This window comes from Mercenaria mercenaria, unplaced genomic scaffold, assembly GCF_021730395.1.
Source record: "Mercenaria mercenaria strain notata unplaced genomic scaffold, MADL_Memer_1 contig_692, whole genome shotgun sequence".
Taxonomy (NCBI): domain Eukaryota; kingdom Metazoa; phylum Mollusca; class Bivalvia; order Venerida; family Veneridae; genus Mercenaria; species Mercenaria mercenaria.
The window spans coordinates 29596-47560 of NW_026463584.1; the positions used below are offsets into that span (position 1 = coordinate 29596).

Sequence of the window (17965 nt, forward strand, 5' to 3'; positions counted from 1 at the left end):
GCACGCAAAACTTTAACCAGGATTTTCTAAGTCCAAAAAGGGGAATAATTTGCTCAAAATACATGTAAGAGTTATGGAACTTGATCCAGTGAGGTTAGTAATTGATCTAGAAAAAGAAAAAAATAAGTTTCAAATTTATATGCCTTTTAGTAAAAGCTGTATGTAATTGCACGCAAAACTTTAACCAGAATTTGCTAAGTCCAAAAGGGGGTATAATTTGGCCAAAATGAAGGTCAGAGTTATGGGACTTGCTGCTATCAACTAGTTTTATAACCACAAAGACACATGTGAAGTTTCAAATCAATATCTGCATTAGTTTTGGAGATAGTAACTTGCATGTAAAACTTTAACCAAAATTTTCTAAGTCTAAAAGGGGGCATAATTTTCCCAAAATACATGTCAGTTATGGGACTTGACCCAGTGAGGTTGGTAATTGATCTAGAAAAAGAAAAAATAAGTTTAAAATCTATATGCCTTTTAGAAATAGCTGTATGTACTTGCACGCAAAACTTTAACCAGAATTTTCTAAGTCCAAAAGGGGGCATAATTTGGCCAAAATGAAGGTCAGAGTTATGGGACTTGCTGCTATCAACTAGTTTTATAACCCCCAAGACACACGTGAAGTTTCAAGTCAATATCTGCACTAGTTTTGGAGATAGTAACTTGCATGTAAAACTTCAACCAAAATTTTCTAAGTCCAAAAGGGGGCATAATTTGCTCAAAATACATGTCAGAGTTATGGGACTTGACCCAGAGAGGTTGGTAATTGACCTAGAAAAAGATAAAATAAGTTTCAAAGCTATATGCCTTTAATTGATGGCTGTATGTACTTGCATGCAAAAACTTTACCAAGGTGTGACGCCGACGCCGACGCCAGGGTGAGTAGAATAGCTAGACTATTCTTCGAATAGTCGAGCTAAAAATGCTATTTGTTGCCATCCCTAGTAATATTGCAACCTAAATCTTGGAAATAATTTTTCATCCAAGTGTTCTCAGCACTTCTGTGACCTGTTAATATGGGGCACTTCTGTTAAAGACCTTATATATCACATTCTTCCAGTTTCCTTTATTTTGTAAGTCACACCCACATGGAAAATTTCAAATCACTGGTGAAGGTTCAAGACACTGTTTTAGGCTTGGACCTTTTGGAAGAACCAAGATTTCAGCAAATCAACCAGAAGGCTTCATCCCTTAAAAGAATTCCACCATCCAAACAAGGTTCAAACACATGGTTGAGATTGGCAAGTGATTCAAGGTTGGTTACCTTAACCACTGGGCCAAAGAGGCCTAATATGTTAAGAGACAATATCTGCATACAAAAACAATTTTCTTTAGCTCCACCAGGAGCAATTAGGCACTAATCAAATCTAGGTAACATAGGCTTGAGAGTCAATGTTTTACCATATGAATGTTTACATTTATCTGGTTGAAATCTTGTTCATGGGTAACTGTTTAAAAGGTAACCTGGCTCCGATATATTTCTACAAAAACAGTTACCAAACTGCAAAATATTTGCATCAACACCTTCTACCAGTAGTATATTCTTTAAGTTTTCTTGCATACCATATTCTCCAAATGATATATGAAATCCAATAAAACAAATGCTTTCCTTTAAAGTACTACTTTATTATTGTTACAGTAGTGTACCAATTTATGCATTAATTCATAAATTACAGCATAAAAGTCATCTTACCACCCAGGTTGTAAGACAAGTTTCTCTAGCACTGGCAAAACACAGGAAAATCCTGTCTGGCATGCAAGAATTATAAGCATTACACCCTGAATAGTTTCTTAAACACCTCTGCCTTCAAGTGTTTTATATTATGCTGAATTAATCAGGAAATACCAACTAAGCTACACATTACCTTTGTGGAATGTTTTCAACGCTATCATTCTGTCTCACTGGCAACTCAACACAGGCAATGTAGACCATCACGACTTGGAAACTTAAACACTTGATATACACATACACATAGCACTCAGTAACACTGTGGTACATCATTTTGAGTAGCTCCATTTGCATCCCATTAATACCTTTCAACTGTGTTGGTAGTAAAAGTAAAGATGAATTGAATCAAAATGTAAAGAACTTCAGAAGCAAGTTTGTACAAGATATTAGAGAGGTTGCAATTTTAATACTTGTACACGTCATAGTAATCTCTATTGATACATAATAAGTAGGGGTGCGTACCAGTAATCGAAATACCGGTATTCAGGGTTCAATCGATACATCGGATCAAATGTTCCTGTATCGATCAAAAACAAATAAACTACATGGTAAATGGCCTCAGTAATAGTTCTCCTCCAGTTAGCGTAATTTGTTTACTCCGGAAATGCTTTTTTACGACGTCACACCTGACAGCCAATCAGCGTTCAACAGCATCGAAAAAATGTAAGTATACGGTACCTGGAACAGAACTCTTCCCGTAAGTAGGTAATTTTTGCGGTGATGATTTTTTCTTCCACAAATTCTAAGCGTACTGAACAAATTAAGAATAAATCTCCATCATAAGCATGCCGAAACCAAAAAGTAAAGTCTGGTTGAACTTTGATAAAACTATTGGAGGTGCAGACTGCAAGTTATGCAACAAAAACGTTGTTAGCAAGGGCGGAAACACTACAAACCTCACAGCACACTTGCGAAGAGCGCACAAGATTGAATGTACGATGCATCCATCTGTTGCAGGTGATTCATCACACAAAATTTTTACAAATTAGTTTAACAAAACAACCTATCTAGTTATTAATCAATACTAGTAATAAAGTTCATATTGCACTACTATATGGTTTTCTACTCTATTATTCCGTTAGAAAATATCATGATATATCAAATATCGATCATTCTGGATCGATACAAATATCGTATCGAACATTTTGACCGATACGCACCCCTAATAATAAGCATAATATACATATTGACAATTTAATCTAGTTGCTCATAACAGGTAAACTACATGTATATGTGGCCCATTGGTCTAGTAGAAACATGGTTGACTGTCATTCTAGAGGTCTGGGGGTTCGAATCCCAGTCCTTACACTGGAAATTTCTGAGATGCCCTTCAGTGTCTCCCACACAAGAGGCAAGTACTTGCTCTTCCCAGTAGAGACGGCTTCATGTGTATCAATGCTACATACTGGGCAAAAAACCAGAATGTCTATTCGCAAAGAGCTAGGTTAAGCCTGTATCTAATGGATTTCTCTGTTTGGGGGGCTTTCTCCCACTCTGCCGCTCAGGTCAGGTCATGCTGTGTTTGTACTGGTACAGGATGAATGATGCCCTGTGAGGCTGCCCTTGAATGTAAAGCGCCTTTGAATGCATTGGCGCTATATAAATCTGGTATAATAATATACATGCTCGAAACTTCAGATTTTAGTTTAAAAGTACATTTAAAATGTGTTGGCTAAACTGAGTGATCATCTTGCAATGTTCTTCCAATGTTGGCTAAACTGAGTGATCATCTTGCAATGTTCTTCCAATGAAGTCCTACATGTACAGTACATGATGTGCGAGTATTACTTTGGAATTACCGCCCTTCTATTTTTGCATACAGAAGTCAACATTTTGAATTTTTTTTTTTACTACGACCAAATCTGTAATAAAATAAGGTGAAAAAAGCATCAAAGGATGTGAATGCAAAAACAAACTTCCTTAAATAAGTCAATAGCAACACGGAATAGACATACTGTACCTTGTTTTTCATGCCCAAATCCCAAAAACAGGCCTCACTCAAATCTTCACATAGTGTGTCATCAAACTGCCTCCTCTTACATGCATGCCTAGAAAGAAAATCAAATCAATACAGTTCTGATTTCCATCTCTTAACTCTTAAAAACTACATTCAAATTCAAATACAGTTTCGTGGATATTACAATAGTGAACAGTAATGACTAACTCGAACTCTGAAATATTTATGTCAGTGTACAACCTTGACAATCCTAGCACCTTTTTATGGGAGATTATACATTGGTGTTACATTACATCTGATCATGTACTGGAGAACATTTTATATGTCTGCCCTGAAGATTGTAGATGAAACCGGTTGGTAGACAAAAATATATATAAAGGAAAACCCATTGGATGTTTTTCTTTTTTATTGTCTTCCCACACCAGATTAATGTAAAGACTGCAGCATCTAATGTAAAGACCTTAAGGTAATCTATAGATGAACTTGAATTTTAAACCTCAAAACATTTTGGCAGAGGTACTCAACTTACAACTGTCAACATGCCTGATAAAAATACATTAAAAATTGTGTATATTTGTATTTTAACTGATACAATGTAGTTTTGATCACATCAACAATGTTTAACCAACAGCTCTAACTATCAAATTTTCAGCTTTTATGCCAACAAAGAGCTCCATCTCACCTCAAGTCCAAATTGTAATTGGAGTTCCAAAATAATTTCCCATAAGGCTTCTGATGCAATACCCTGCAGTCCTCTCTCATTTGTAAATATGCCATTACCCAGCACTGTCAAAAGGGTGGTGAACAACAAGTTTCTGAAGTAGATGATTTAAACCAGAAGGCAGGTAGTTTTCTTCTTAATCTGTTATGTCTTTGCTGTTAAATTCTCATAATACCAATTGTGAATCCCCTCACAATCTGCTCTTTACAGACCAGTCCCTGGGTTAAAAACTGTTTGCATGTAGAACATCATACAATGTCAAATGTTGGCAACCATGGAAAGACACACCATACAATGTCAAATGTTGGCAACCATGGAAAGACACCATACAATGTCAAATGTTGGCAACCATGGAAAGACACCATACAATGTCAAATGTTGGTAACAACGGAAAGACACCATACACAGGTGCGGCGAAATCTGATTTTGACTTGCTTATCTGTTTTTGTCATTTGCTATTTTTTTACTTGTCCGTATGATAGCTATATAGTAAATTCTGGTCAAATTTCACTTGTCCGTAAAAGCTTTGGGACAACCTGGGCAATACGGACAATTGAATTTGCCGTCCCTGATACAATGTCAAATGTTGGCAACCATGGAAAGACACACCATACAATCAGGGCAGAAGCATCAGTACATCTGAAATAAAAGACAGTATCATACAACCTTAATGTTAACTACAATGCGGCCTCAAGAACAACATGACTGAAGTTGTTGTGCAGAGGCTGTTGCTCTATAAAGGTATACTAGTTACTAAGAAACTGGTCTAGAAACGCGTCTACCTTTGTAGAGTCAACATAGAACGTTATTTCAGCAAAATGTAAGCCAGAGTTATGTAACCTGCCCTGTGAAATCATCTCATGATCTCAAAGATGTGTGGAGTTTGACAGCATTCTGTCGAGTGCTGTGAAATCATCAATGCTTGTGGGGACTAATTTTTGTGGATTTAATAGTTGAGTCAATCCATGAAATTAATTGAAAATGAACAAGTGTAACTCCCATTCTATGTTCAAAAGTTGAAATCTATGAATTTTTATCTCCATAAAATAACTGTTTCGGCCAAAACCATGGAATTGCGCGTCCATGAAATTAAAGAGATTTCACAGCAAGTTTCTGTGAAACTGACTTGCATTTAATAAAAACTTTATAACATGGACACCATGCTGACAAAAGGGTTACAACAACAGCATTTCTAAAATGCACATTTCTAATAGGTGAACTAACAATTAAATAAGCAATCACAGACACCACCAAAAGAATGTATTAAATGCGTTAAATTGATATTTTTTATTTTTCTTTATTACATTTATTTACAACACTTAAATATTGAAACAAGGAGCTGCGTTCAATAAATGCTTGATGCCCCCGGTGGCATCCTTGTTGATACAAAGCAACCTAAGTCCAAAACGAGGTCAAGGTCAAACTGAGGTCAGGTGATGTTTGAAGATGAGGAATGGTCACAGGTTACATCTGTATTAGTATCAATTCATTCTTGTAAGCGGTATTGATGCTAGACGAAACGGTCCCATTTGGTTAACCAAGAGATGGCCCATATAAAACAACCTAAGTCCAAAATGAGGTCAAGGTCAAACTGAGGTCAGGTGATGTCTGAAGATGAGGAATGGTCACAGGTTACATCTGTATTAGTATCAATTCATTCTGGTAAGCGGTATTGATGCTAGACGAAACGGTCCCATTTGGTTAACCTCGTATGGACGGATGGACAGGACAATCACTATATGCCTCCTGCATCAGTAGATGCCGGGGGCATAAAAATTGAATTGAATTAGTATTAAATTTTATGTTATACATCTATATCAAATGAAAGTTAAGGCATTTTTCTTTAACAAAATACAATAGTTTTAAGGTGATTAATTCAAAAGTGTATTAGTAAGACAGCTTAAAACAACAGCTGTCACTATTAGTGACAAATGCCCCCTGAGCATTTATGCCAAGTAATTTTAAAATCCCTTCATCGATGGCAGAATTGTTGACAAGACAAGAAACAGACCATTTTAACCTTTAACCTCTAAGTGTGACCTTGACCTTAGAGCTAGGGGTCTGGATCTTGCGCAGGACATGTTGTCTCATTATGGAGAACAATTATGCCAAGTAATTTCAAAATCCCTTGATGAATGGCAGACTTATGAACTGAACACCAAACAGAGGTTAACCTTTGACTTCTAAGTTTGACCTTGACCTTGGAGCTAGGGAACTGGGTCTTGCGCATGACATTTCATCTCATTACGGTAACATTTATGTCAAGTTATTTCAAAATTCCTTCATGGATGGCAGAGCTATGGACAGGACACAAAACATACCCTGTTAACCTTAGACAACTAAGTGCGAACTTGACCTTGGAGCTTAGGGTCTGGATTTTGCGCACGACATGTCGTCTCATTATTGTGAGTTTTGTGACCATATGTGCAAAGTTATTTTAAAATCCCTTCGTGGATGGCAGAGTTATGGACCGGACATGAAACAGACCCTGTTTTAACCTTTGATCTCTAAGTGTGACCTTGACCTTGAAGCTAGGGGTCTGGGTCTTGCGCACAACATGTCGTCTCATTATGGTGAACATTTATGCCAAGCCAGGGTTCTCGCCAGGCTATTATCGCCTGTCGCGTGCGACATGCCTTCAGACTTTGAGTTGTATATTCGACATCCCTTATTTCCCCCGTCATCCCTTAATTGCCGAAGCAACATGTCATAAAATCATCCCAATAAACACCCCGATTAATTCGATAGTGTATTCGAAAAGCTTCCACGTGCTCCCGATAGTTTAGGTAAAGCGATGCCAGTTAAGATAACCGATAAACCAATGACAGCTTCCTATATGTGGAACGTGTGACGTAAATTTCATCGTAGCTCCGCCTTTAAATCCTTTGACAGGCGGTATCTTGTGATGTGTACATGAAAGTGACTGTTTTCGCAAGTTTTAAGATTATACATGTCATTAGATATAATGACGGATGATTCAACAATTATCGTCCGAATGTTTTTCGCAATCAAGGAAAGACAATGTAAGGAATTAAGTAAAAAATTGTGCAACACGGTAAAATGCTTTTGAACAATTATCGCCGTAATATTAATGTTTTTCACATGTATGAAATGTGTTTTCTCGGGCGGAATATCGAAAAGACAATGCAAGAATTAATGTTTTCTGTCGTCACTTTCAAAATAGAATTTGTAGAGAAAAGTTTGAAATACCCTCCGTGCATTATTTCATCACGAACGGACACTTTGGTAGAACCACCGACCTTCCGTAAGCCAGCTGGATGGCTTCCTCACATGAAGAATTCAACACCCCGAGTGAGGCTCGAACCCACATCGATGAGGGGCAAGTGATATGAAGCCAGCGACCTTAACCACTCAGCCACGGAGGCCCCGGTCACAATTTCAGAATCCCTCCCAGCCACGCCAAATGGCCAAAGGAAATCGGGCATTGATCCAAAATGGAAACCAGCGTTTCCCTGGATGACAGTCTCAGACTGTGTTGTTTTACATACATATGTACAACAAACAGTTGACATTTTCAAAAACTTAAAATGGAAAAGTTTTCAGCAAATAAACTCCGCAGAAATAGAAGACATAAACTTTAAAATACAAATAGATCTGTGTGCAGTGCTAAAATTGTGTTGTTTTATGTACAATAAATAGTAAATGAACATTTTTAGCAACTTAAAATTGATGAACTTTTAATTGTCATTCAGCAAATAACTCCATAGGATTTTCATGACCTAATATCTTTTCTTGTTGTACATGTAAATGATGCTTATTAATCACTGAAAATACCACTATGTTTTTCACTCTGAAATGCACCAGAATGCACCAAAATGAGTTGTAGTAACACAAAATTTTCTGGGGTGACCCCCATACCCCCCATGCAGGAGGGGACACCCCTCCCGCACCCACCCCTTTCCTCGTCAAAAAATATCCTTCTGCAACATGCCTTCAGAAAATCCTGGCTAGAACCCTGCAAGCTATTTCAAAATTCCTTTATGGATGGCAGAGTTACAGCCCAGACAAGAATTTACACTGACGCAGGGATGGACAGACAGTGCGATTATCAATATGCCCACTAGACTAGCTCCTAGACGATGATTTATCTTTTTTACATTTTTATGATTAAATGTAGTGAACTGAGCCAGTCTATATTCTATGATCTCTAAAATAGACTGGCTTTTGTCTCTAGGAAATTAAATTCATCAAAAAAGGAAAAATGTAGAAATATATTATTATCAGTCTAGTGGCTAGTCTATATGCCCACCTTCGGGGGCATAAAAATGATGAAATCTTAGATGCTAACCCATTACATGCAAAAAGGGCTAATTTTTGACTACTTCAGCTTGCCATACAAACTGAATTTTGATTTTCATCATGAAATTTCATCCAAACATTTATGTCTATATTATACCTTACCTATAAACTTAATTTTATAATTCTATCACATATAGTTTGAAAGACGTAGCTTAGTACATGTTTTTAGCTGAATTGGGCGCTTTAAAGTGCACCACTCCATTGGTACATGTAATATATTTGACTTGTTAATAGATGCTTTAAACTTATTTAGCATAAAATCTGGAGAAACAAGTGACCGAGTGGCAATACAGAAGTCCCCTACCAGTGGAAAACTTTTTAAGTGCGCATTGTTATATAAAGACAACGATGGTGGACTTTGCAACATTCTTCAGGTCCATTCTTATCTATGAGTAGTCATAGTATCAACTCTACAGAATGAATTACATTGTCACTCTAACAAATTGAACTTACAAAGTCAGTTACACAGTCACATTTATTCCATAGAGTTGATACCGTGACGCCTAAGTCTAACGAAACGTTTAATGGCTGCGCCCATGAAAGATTCTGGCCTGTATTATTTCCAAAGTTTAGAAGTTATTTTGATGAAAATACAACAGCATTCAAAGTTGCAACGTAGTGCTTTCCTGGGAAAATGGACAACTGTCGGTGATATGCAGAACGACTGTTGAATTAGTCCATTTCTCAACAGTGAACTGTTAATAAATTAATATATATATGTGCTGGTAAGTACTTGTAGGCAGGCCTACTATATGTTCATTTAAATATTAATCATCACTCAGATAACCGATGTTTTTGTCACTGTAAACATAATTTTCTTTTGAATTTTGTCATTTTTGCAGAATTTCCCTCTATTTCCCACTTTTTGCAATTTTAGGAGTATTTTCCAGGATGGGAATTCCTGGTAAATACCGGTGGAAATTCCCGCCCCTGGGAAATACAGGCCAACCCTGCCTGTGACAATGTAATCCTTTTCAAAATAATTTAGGCATCATGGTATCAGCTCTACGAAATGAATGCGTGCAACTAAACTGTCATAAAAAGGTGACATTTATGTTATTCATTCTGTAGAAATAGTCCCATTCTGTAGAAATAGCCCCAAGGGGATCTAATCCTGTAGACTGCCACAATGTTATGATCACTGATGCTAGGTATAATGTTAATATGGTTAACCAGTGTAGGATTTATTGTGAGAAAGAGGTCCAAGATGTTTTTCTCTTGTTGGCAAGTTTACCATATGACTGAGGTTTGTATCATGAAGTGTTTCTGTATTATTTCTGTAGTATCAGAGATCCATAAATCTCTGAAGCTTAAATTTTTAGCTAGGTTTTCCCTAGTTCTATAAATAAACATCGGACTTCAATATTGGAAGATTTTGACATTTCATACAGTCTGATATTTTATCAAATTTTTTAATTTCCCATCAGGGATTTCCGCAAAATATCTTGCAGAAGGTTTTACAAGTTTGTAGCGGAAGTGATAGAAACGATAGCGACACTTAAATATCAACAATGGACAAAGAAACCTATTTTACACATCCATTGAACATATTGTCTTACTGAAAGCACCGAAGATCTAACCACGCACTGAATTTAGACGAAAAATATTCGCACGATCGGATTTTATAAACAATGCGGCCCGTTATGGTATGTATTGTCAATGTAGTGTGTATGTTACATAATCAATCGGTGTTACCAGAATTTATCATTGGTAATTTAATTAAAAGTTCTTTCATTAAGTTAAAATGTTGTTTATAATTGTTTTAATTTTACCAAACAAGATCAATATTTACTGAAGTTTTACTGCATGTAAAATTCCATAATTCAGTAATTCCAAGTAATTACAATGTAATATATCTCAGCCATTGATTTCTTTTACAAAATGTAGTGATGCATTGTACATAATATTTCATTAAATTATGCTAGAAGAGCCTCGTCCCCCAGTCAACTCGTCCCCATTTTGGTCATTTTGCGCCCCTTGACAATTTCAAATTGGTTATTTCGTCCCCCATTTTTTAGACTTTTTTTTGCCGAACTTTGCTAGAAAATGATCAATATTATAATTATGATGTAAAATATGTGTTCTGTAAAATAAGTTCTGCATAACAAAATGAAAATTTTACTTTAAAAACTGCATTTTTTAAGTTAAGCCTTGATGACACTAATCTGCATGATTTCCACTGTTAGCAATGTGGACTACGTAAAGAAGCAATAGGCAGTACGAAAAAGAACTGAAACACATTTTTATTTTCTTAAATATAAATCAGGGCTAATTGTAAGGAAAATATTTTAGAAGAAAAGTGTTAACTTTCAAAATAAGTTCAGGCTATAGCCTTTTGATATTGATATGGTTCGGTTATAAAAATGCATAGCAGTTGGGGTGTTTTCGAATTATTTTAATTGTCCCACAAGTTGCTAAGCAACCATATCATTTGTGCATACCTGTTGTTTAAATTTAGAAATTCTTCTAAAAATAATGTTAAATTCCATTTTTATAAAACATGTACTATTTCCAAATTATATCTTTTTGCAGTGATACGGTTTTTCAACAGTGATTTTAACAGAAATGGTAAAAATATAAGTTTCAAAATACTGATCGAGAATACAATGTATATGACAGGTGTTTCCTAGAACTAGAAAGTAGATGAGGTGAGCTAAAAAGTAATGTTTACAGTGTTTTTTTTTTAAATTGAAATGAATTAAAATAAAAATTGTTGTGTTTTGTTATAAAATTTAATTGTTACAATTGCATTATCGGAAACAAACAGCTAATGAATCAAAGAAATTACTTTTTTTTTTTTTTTTTTTTTTGGATTTAACGTCGCACAGACACATGATAGGTCATATGGCAACTTTCCAGCTTTAATGGTGGAGGAAGACCCCAGGTGCCCCTCCGTGCATTATTTCATCACGAGCGAAATTAGTTATTAACAAGTAATTAACAGGTCATTTATCCCATATCTCGCACTACGATACTATCGCTCTTTTTCATATAATACTCTTTGGAAATTAGTATACATGGAAATGTTAATCGGTTTTGTGTCACAAATTTGCTTCATCAATCAAATATATGAAAGGCATTCCTTTTACAGCATTCCCACAAAGCAGAGAATATAAATTAACTTGGCCTCCATTCTCCACATCAGTCAAGCACTGGTAACCGCCTTTTTGTTATAATGATAACTAAATGTTATTGTACAACAGTAGTATTTTGTTTAATTTTCTATTTTTTATAGCCCAACACTAGACGTAAAGATATGTCATCATGCGAAATATGTCCTAATATCCATCTGAAATATTTCGATTTGTTTTCATTTTTTCTGCATCTCTTAATCTTTCAGGTTTTCTCTGGTAGCTGGATTCGACAGTATTAATACATGTTAAAGCTAAGAGACTCAGTGGCTTACAAATCATGCTATTAATTAAAATGGTCTTTTACTTTTAACAAAATTCACCACCCATTGATATTCAAATTTATTCAACACTAAGTTACTCAATGTTGATCTTTTGTACTGGACACTAGTTTTTTTCTGTTGTTACTGTTTACCCGTTTACTTATAATACGGAAGATCTACAGTCAATTTTAATTCTTCTGTTAAAATTCTTAAATGATTGTGCTTAACATACTTAATGACTGACAAACTGTAATTTTTTATGTGGATACAGAATATATTATAGTGCTAACTGAAAGATTTGTAAAAATGCATAGTTTAGCCAAAATTGAAGAAACGGTCTTTGCTTTTTACTTTCACTATTTCTGCTTTTTTACAAATTGATTCTTCGGCTCTCGACCTCTGTTACCAAATTTCTCTAGACTTTTCCCTGACTTCTGCCCAATTTCCATGCCAAATGAAAACTTTTCCGTATTTATTATGCTTATATATTCAATTGGAAACAAATATAGCAGATATACTAAAAACAAAATGATAACTGTCTTGTTAAACAATGTTAGTGTTTACATAAGCATGTGGGCCAAATTTGAAGGCTGTAGCTTCAGAAATGTGAAAGTAGGTCACTAGGTCAAAATCAAGGTCAAATTTTATTTTGGAACACAAAAATATGCATGTGGTCCAAATTTGAAGCCTGTACCTTCAAAAATGTGAAAGTAGGTCACTAGGTCAATAACAAGGTCAAAGTTTGTTTCGGAACACAAACCTATGCATGTGGTCCAAATTTGAAGGCTGTAGCTACAGAAATGTGAAAGTAGGTCACTAGGTCAAGATCAAGGTCAACTCATGTCAAGGTTCGTCTTGCCACTTAAAACAATACATGTGGTCCAAATTTGAATGATGTAGGTTATAGACATGAAGATTCTAAGTTTTTCCCTATATAAGTCTATATGAACCATGTGACCCCTGGGGTGGGGCCATATTTGATCCTAGAGGGATAATTTGAACAAACTTGGCAGAGAACCACCAGATGATGCTACATTACAAATATCAAAGCCCTAGTCTTTGTGGTTTGGACAAGAAGATTTTCAAAGTTTTTCCCTACATAAGTCTATGTAAACCATGTGACCCCCAGGGCGGGGCCATATTTGACCCTAGGGGAATCATTTGGACAATCTTAGTAGAGGACCACTAGATGATGTCATACACAAAATATCAAAGCCCTGGGACCTGTGGTTTTGGACAAGAGATTTTTCAAAGTTTTTTCCTATAAAAGTCTATATAAACCATGTGACTCCCGGGCAGGGCTTTTTCAGGGTTTTTTTTGGGAAAAAGGCCCCTGGTCAAATTGGGAATTTTTAATGCGGTAAATTGTCAGAATTGGAAAAATGTATCGAAAAAAAATCAAATGATTCCTAACAAATAATTATCAAGTTTTACTGTTAGACATTCAAATGAATTAAAAATATAAAGTGTCCCCTTGAGAAATTTTGAGAATTTATTTGTTTAGGATTGTTTTCCAATATTGCCAAAAAAAAACAAAAAAACAGCAAACTTTTGTTTACAGTATGTTTTCACCACGATCGTAACAAAATTTTACAAAAAGTAGAGTGACAAAATGGGTGTATGTTCGAGTGAAAAAACGTGACAATTGATTTTAATGGTATAAGAACTGATCTGTCAACACGTTTTGGGTTCTTTATTCAATTAATATTGATCTTTTCTTGCATTTTGAGAGTTTTTGCGCACAAATCATACATTTATTAATTAAGCAAAATCTTGTATTCAATTTTTGCCAAGATTGCAGACATCATGTTACTAAAAATAGAAACAAGTTGTTTTTTCCAACATTTTGTTTGATTTTCTTGGCAAACAAAACTTACTATGCAAGAATTTTCTTTGAATAACAAAAAATAATTGATTTCAGTTGAGAAAAAATTTCTTTGGATTTGGAATTTTTTGCTCCAGATTGGGAAAAATGAGCATATTTGGCATTGGGAAAGAGGCCGAATATCGGCCCCGTGAGACAAGCTGAAAAAGCCCTGCCAGGGTGGGGCCATATTCGACCCCAGGGAAATTATCTGAACAATCTTGCTAGAGGACCACTAGATTTTGCTACATACCAAATAGCAAAGCCCTAGGCCCTGTGGTTTTGGACAAGAAGATCAGAAACCATTTTACTGTTCCTGGCAAATGTGACCTTGACCTTTGACCTCAAAATCAATTAGTCATCTACTGGTCATGGCCAACCTCACTATCAATTTTCTTGACAATAAGCCTAAGCGTTCTTGAGTTATTGCCCGGAAACCATTTTACTGTTCCTGGTCACTGTGACTTTGACCTTTGACATACTGACCTCAAAATCAATAGGGGTCATCTGCTGGTCATGACCAACCTCCCAATTAACAATCATGATCCTAGGCCCAAGCGTTCTTTAGTTATCATCCGGAAACCGTTTTACTGTTCAGGGTCATTGTGACCTTGACCTTTGATATACTGACCTCAAAATCAATAGGGGTCATCTGGTGGTGATGACCAACCTCCCTATCAACTTTCATGATCCTAGGCCCAAGCATTCTTGAGTTAACATCCGGAAACGGATTGGTCTACAATAATAATCGACCGTCAAACCGACATCTGCAAAACAATATACCCCTCCTTCTTCGAAGGGGGGCATAAAAATATCTTAGTATAGCCTTTGAAAATTACTTTATAATGTTCCAGTTGATTCATGTACTCCTTGGAAATAGCTGAGATAATATGAGCCGCGCCATGAGAAAACCAACATAGTGGGTTTGCAACCAGCATGGATCCAGACCACCCTGCGCATCCGCGCAGTCTGGTCAGGATCCATGCTGTTCGCTAACAGTTTCTCCAATTCCAATAGGCTTTAAAAGCGAACAGCATGGATCCTGACCAGACTGCAGATGCGCAGGCTTGTCTGGATCCATGCTGGTCGCAAACCCACTATGTTGGCTTTCTCATGGCGCGGCTCAATTATGTTATTTTCTCACTGTATTGTACTATTTTATTGACTGTAAACAAATGTAAGATGTTTTATACTTGATAAAATTCATATTCGTATCTGTATAATTAAATTTGCAGCAAATGTTGATTGTGCTGAGAAAAAGATAATCCTTTCTCAACTGTCCACACCTTGTAACTGGTGATTAATGGGTTTATGACACCTGGTACTTGTACATTGCCTTAATATACAGCTCAAGTATTGAATTAATGCACAGCTATATACATGTGTACTGTAAAGGTGTTGATTAAATCCATTTAGGTGTTAATAAAATTGATTTTGAGTAATATATGACTGAACATTTTTATATTTAATACAAAATATTAAAATATAGATCTAAAATAAAAAATAAAATATATATAAATTTTTATATAAAACAAATTGGGGGGGGGGGGGGGGGACAATGGTGCGCAACTTGCAAAATGCACCCTGCCCCTTTTTAGCAGCACCCTGTCATTTTTAGAGAGATAGTAGAAAAATCCCTAATACTCTTCATTTGTCATGTTGAATCTTTTGTTTACACTACTGAATTAAGTTTTCAGGTCAGTCACAACAGTAGTGTGTGTGTGTGTTCAGGTCAAAGGGAAGTAACAGTTTTCCCATAGACTTACATTGTAATGTTTTGGGTTATAGCCCTTTCCTAACATTTAAACTTTTGATGCCACCTACCCAGGGTGAAAGAACTATTCAAGACCTAAAAGAAAACAGCCAGAAATATACATGTTGACCATCATTTTTGTGCACTTTTTTCACCCGCAAGTCAGTAACCCCCAGTCCGGCAGTGAATTTTTGTTTACATTTCATGAAAATACCAAATCACTATAACGAGCAAAATTTTCAAACAAAATACACTTCAAATATTTTTTCCTCCATTAATCATGGCTTAGAACTTCAATTTAAGAAATTAAACAGTTTTCAAACATATTCAACAGATATTTCACCAATGAGAGACCACTTTACATCTTAAATATTTGTCTCGGAATACCATATACTTTTTCAACCAATCAAAGGCCCTGTTAGTTATTTCCCTTTGACCTAAAGAGATACTTTTTTCTTTTTATTTGAACAAAATATTGCTCAGAATGATAAAATAAACATTTACGAACTGAGATATGATTACCTTTTTACTCGGATACCCATATGCTGAAAATTGCTGACGAAATTTTGGTGGCGGGACATGCCTGCATTCTGAGATAGAGATAATATTTCACTTGAAACAAGAAATCCATGATATTTCAGTCACCGTACTCCTATTATTTTACCCAGCATTTTGTTCATTCTATACAATTTATGATTGTATAGAAGAAAAGGTTTTCCCTTCACAAATGTTCACACCTTATTACTGGTGATTAATGGGTTTATGACACCTACTAATATTAAGCCCACAGCTCAATTAAAGCACAACCATATATATAGTTGATAGGTGTTGATTGCATTATTTTAGGTGCTAATAAATCAATTTTGTTTATTATCAGTACATAATCCATAAGTTTCAAATTTAAAAATAATAAAATATATGAATTAATTAAAAAGAATTAAAAATAATACAAAAAAATATTAGGGGGGTGTTTTGACAAAATTCTAAACTGAATGGGGGACGTTTTGACCAAAATGGGGGGTGTTTTGACTAGGGAACGTTTTGACTTGATACCAGTTCAAATGAGGAATGCGTACTAATAAATGTCCCGTCTAATTGCTTGCATATATATTTCATGAATACGCTGATATTTATGTCGACGTTGGGTCTATCTAAATTCACAGGAGCCTCCGAGTTAAGAATGAAGAAATTGGGTCGCGAAAATATGTGACATTTGATTTTAATGGTGTAAATATATCTTGTCCACAAGCTTTTGGTGCTTTAATTAGTGTTTATGTGTTTTGAGATGTTTTTACTTACAAAACATACAATTTTCAGGCAGAATCATGTATTAAATTTTGCCGAGAGTATGACTAAAAATAGAAACGATAAATTTGTTGGTTTTTCCAACATAAATTTCATTAATTAACGAACAAAACTTACTATGCAAGAAATTACTTCGAATAATCAAAAATTGATATGTTCAGTTGGGAGTTTTTTCTTTGCATTGGGAATTTTTTGTTTCAAATTGGGAAAAATGGAGCATTTTTGGCATAGGGAAATTTCATGGGGCCTATATTCGGCCCCGTGTGACAAATGGAAAAAAAAGCCCTAAAATTCGCACTCCTTCAATAAGAAATGATGTGAAACATTGCAAGTAATGAAATGTCATACCTTCAGAAACAAAGAAAACGTATTTCCTTCTCAAATTTACCCTAAAGATACTAACTACGCATCGCATTTCTCGTCGTCGGAAGGAAGAGGAAGAGACCGGTATTGACCGGTTCTATTTACCGGAAAGATATGCGGAAACGCGGAGAAAGATTTACCGGTACGCCTATAGTGCGCAATGGAGGTAAAGTGCGCAATGGATAAGATAAGACAAAAAGCTATAAAAATATTTTATACTTCTTTGGATAAGATAATCTTTATTTCACGTCGGTTTTAACAAACATTTTAACACTAGCTAATACAAGCAATTTTCCAACAAAACAAGACTATCATTTAACATACAAAACAAACAATCTATATAGGGAGAGAAAGCAAAATTATAAGCATAAGCTTCTGGTTAAAAAGCATTAGCACATTCACAAAAATCATAGATTGGAAATAACTATCTATTTACAGAACATATTAAGAGATGAGAGGACAATGCTAATCAAGACCAATGGTCTAAAAACAGATTAAAAAGAAACCGAGAAATAAGAGCTGACAGTGAAAAAATGACACAAAAAATGTCTTAATACAG

General features: G+C 35.4%; 1 protein-coding gene across 1 annotated transcript in view; it reads right to left on the reverse strand.

The window, feature by feature from the left end:
* Nucleotides 1-17493, reverse strand: part of LOC128554731 (uncharacterized) — a gene marked incomplete at its 3' end in the record, with an annotated part of 36087 nt that extends 18594 nt beyond the window's left edge. Inside the window, exons 1-4 of the mRNA XM_053536044.1 lie at nucleotides 17392-17493; nucleotides 4369-5046; nucleotides 3690-3777; nucleotides 1866-2041 (exon numbers count right to left, since the gene is read on the reverse strand). Of these exons, the coding sequence (XP_053392019.1) occupies nucleotides 1866-2041; nucleotides 3690-3777; nucleotides 4369-4463 (359 nt within the window). The remainder of the gene's footprint in view (nucleotides 1-1865; nucleotides 2042-3689; nucleotides 3778-4368; nucleotides 5047-17391) is intronic.
* Between the last annotated feature and the right edge of the window lie 472 nt (nucleotides 17494-17965).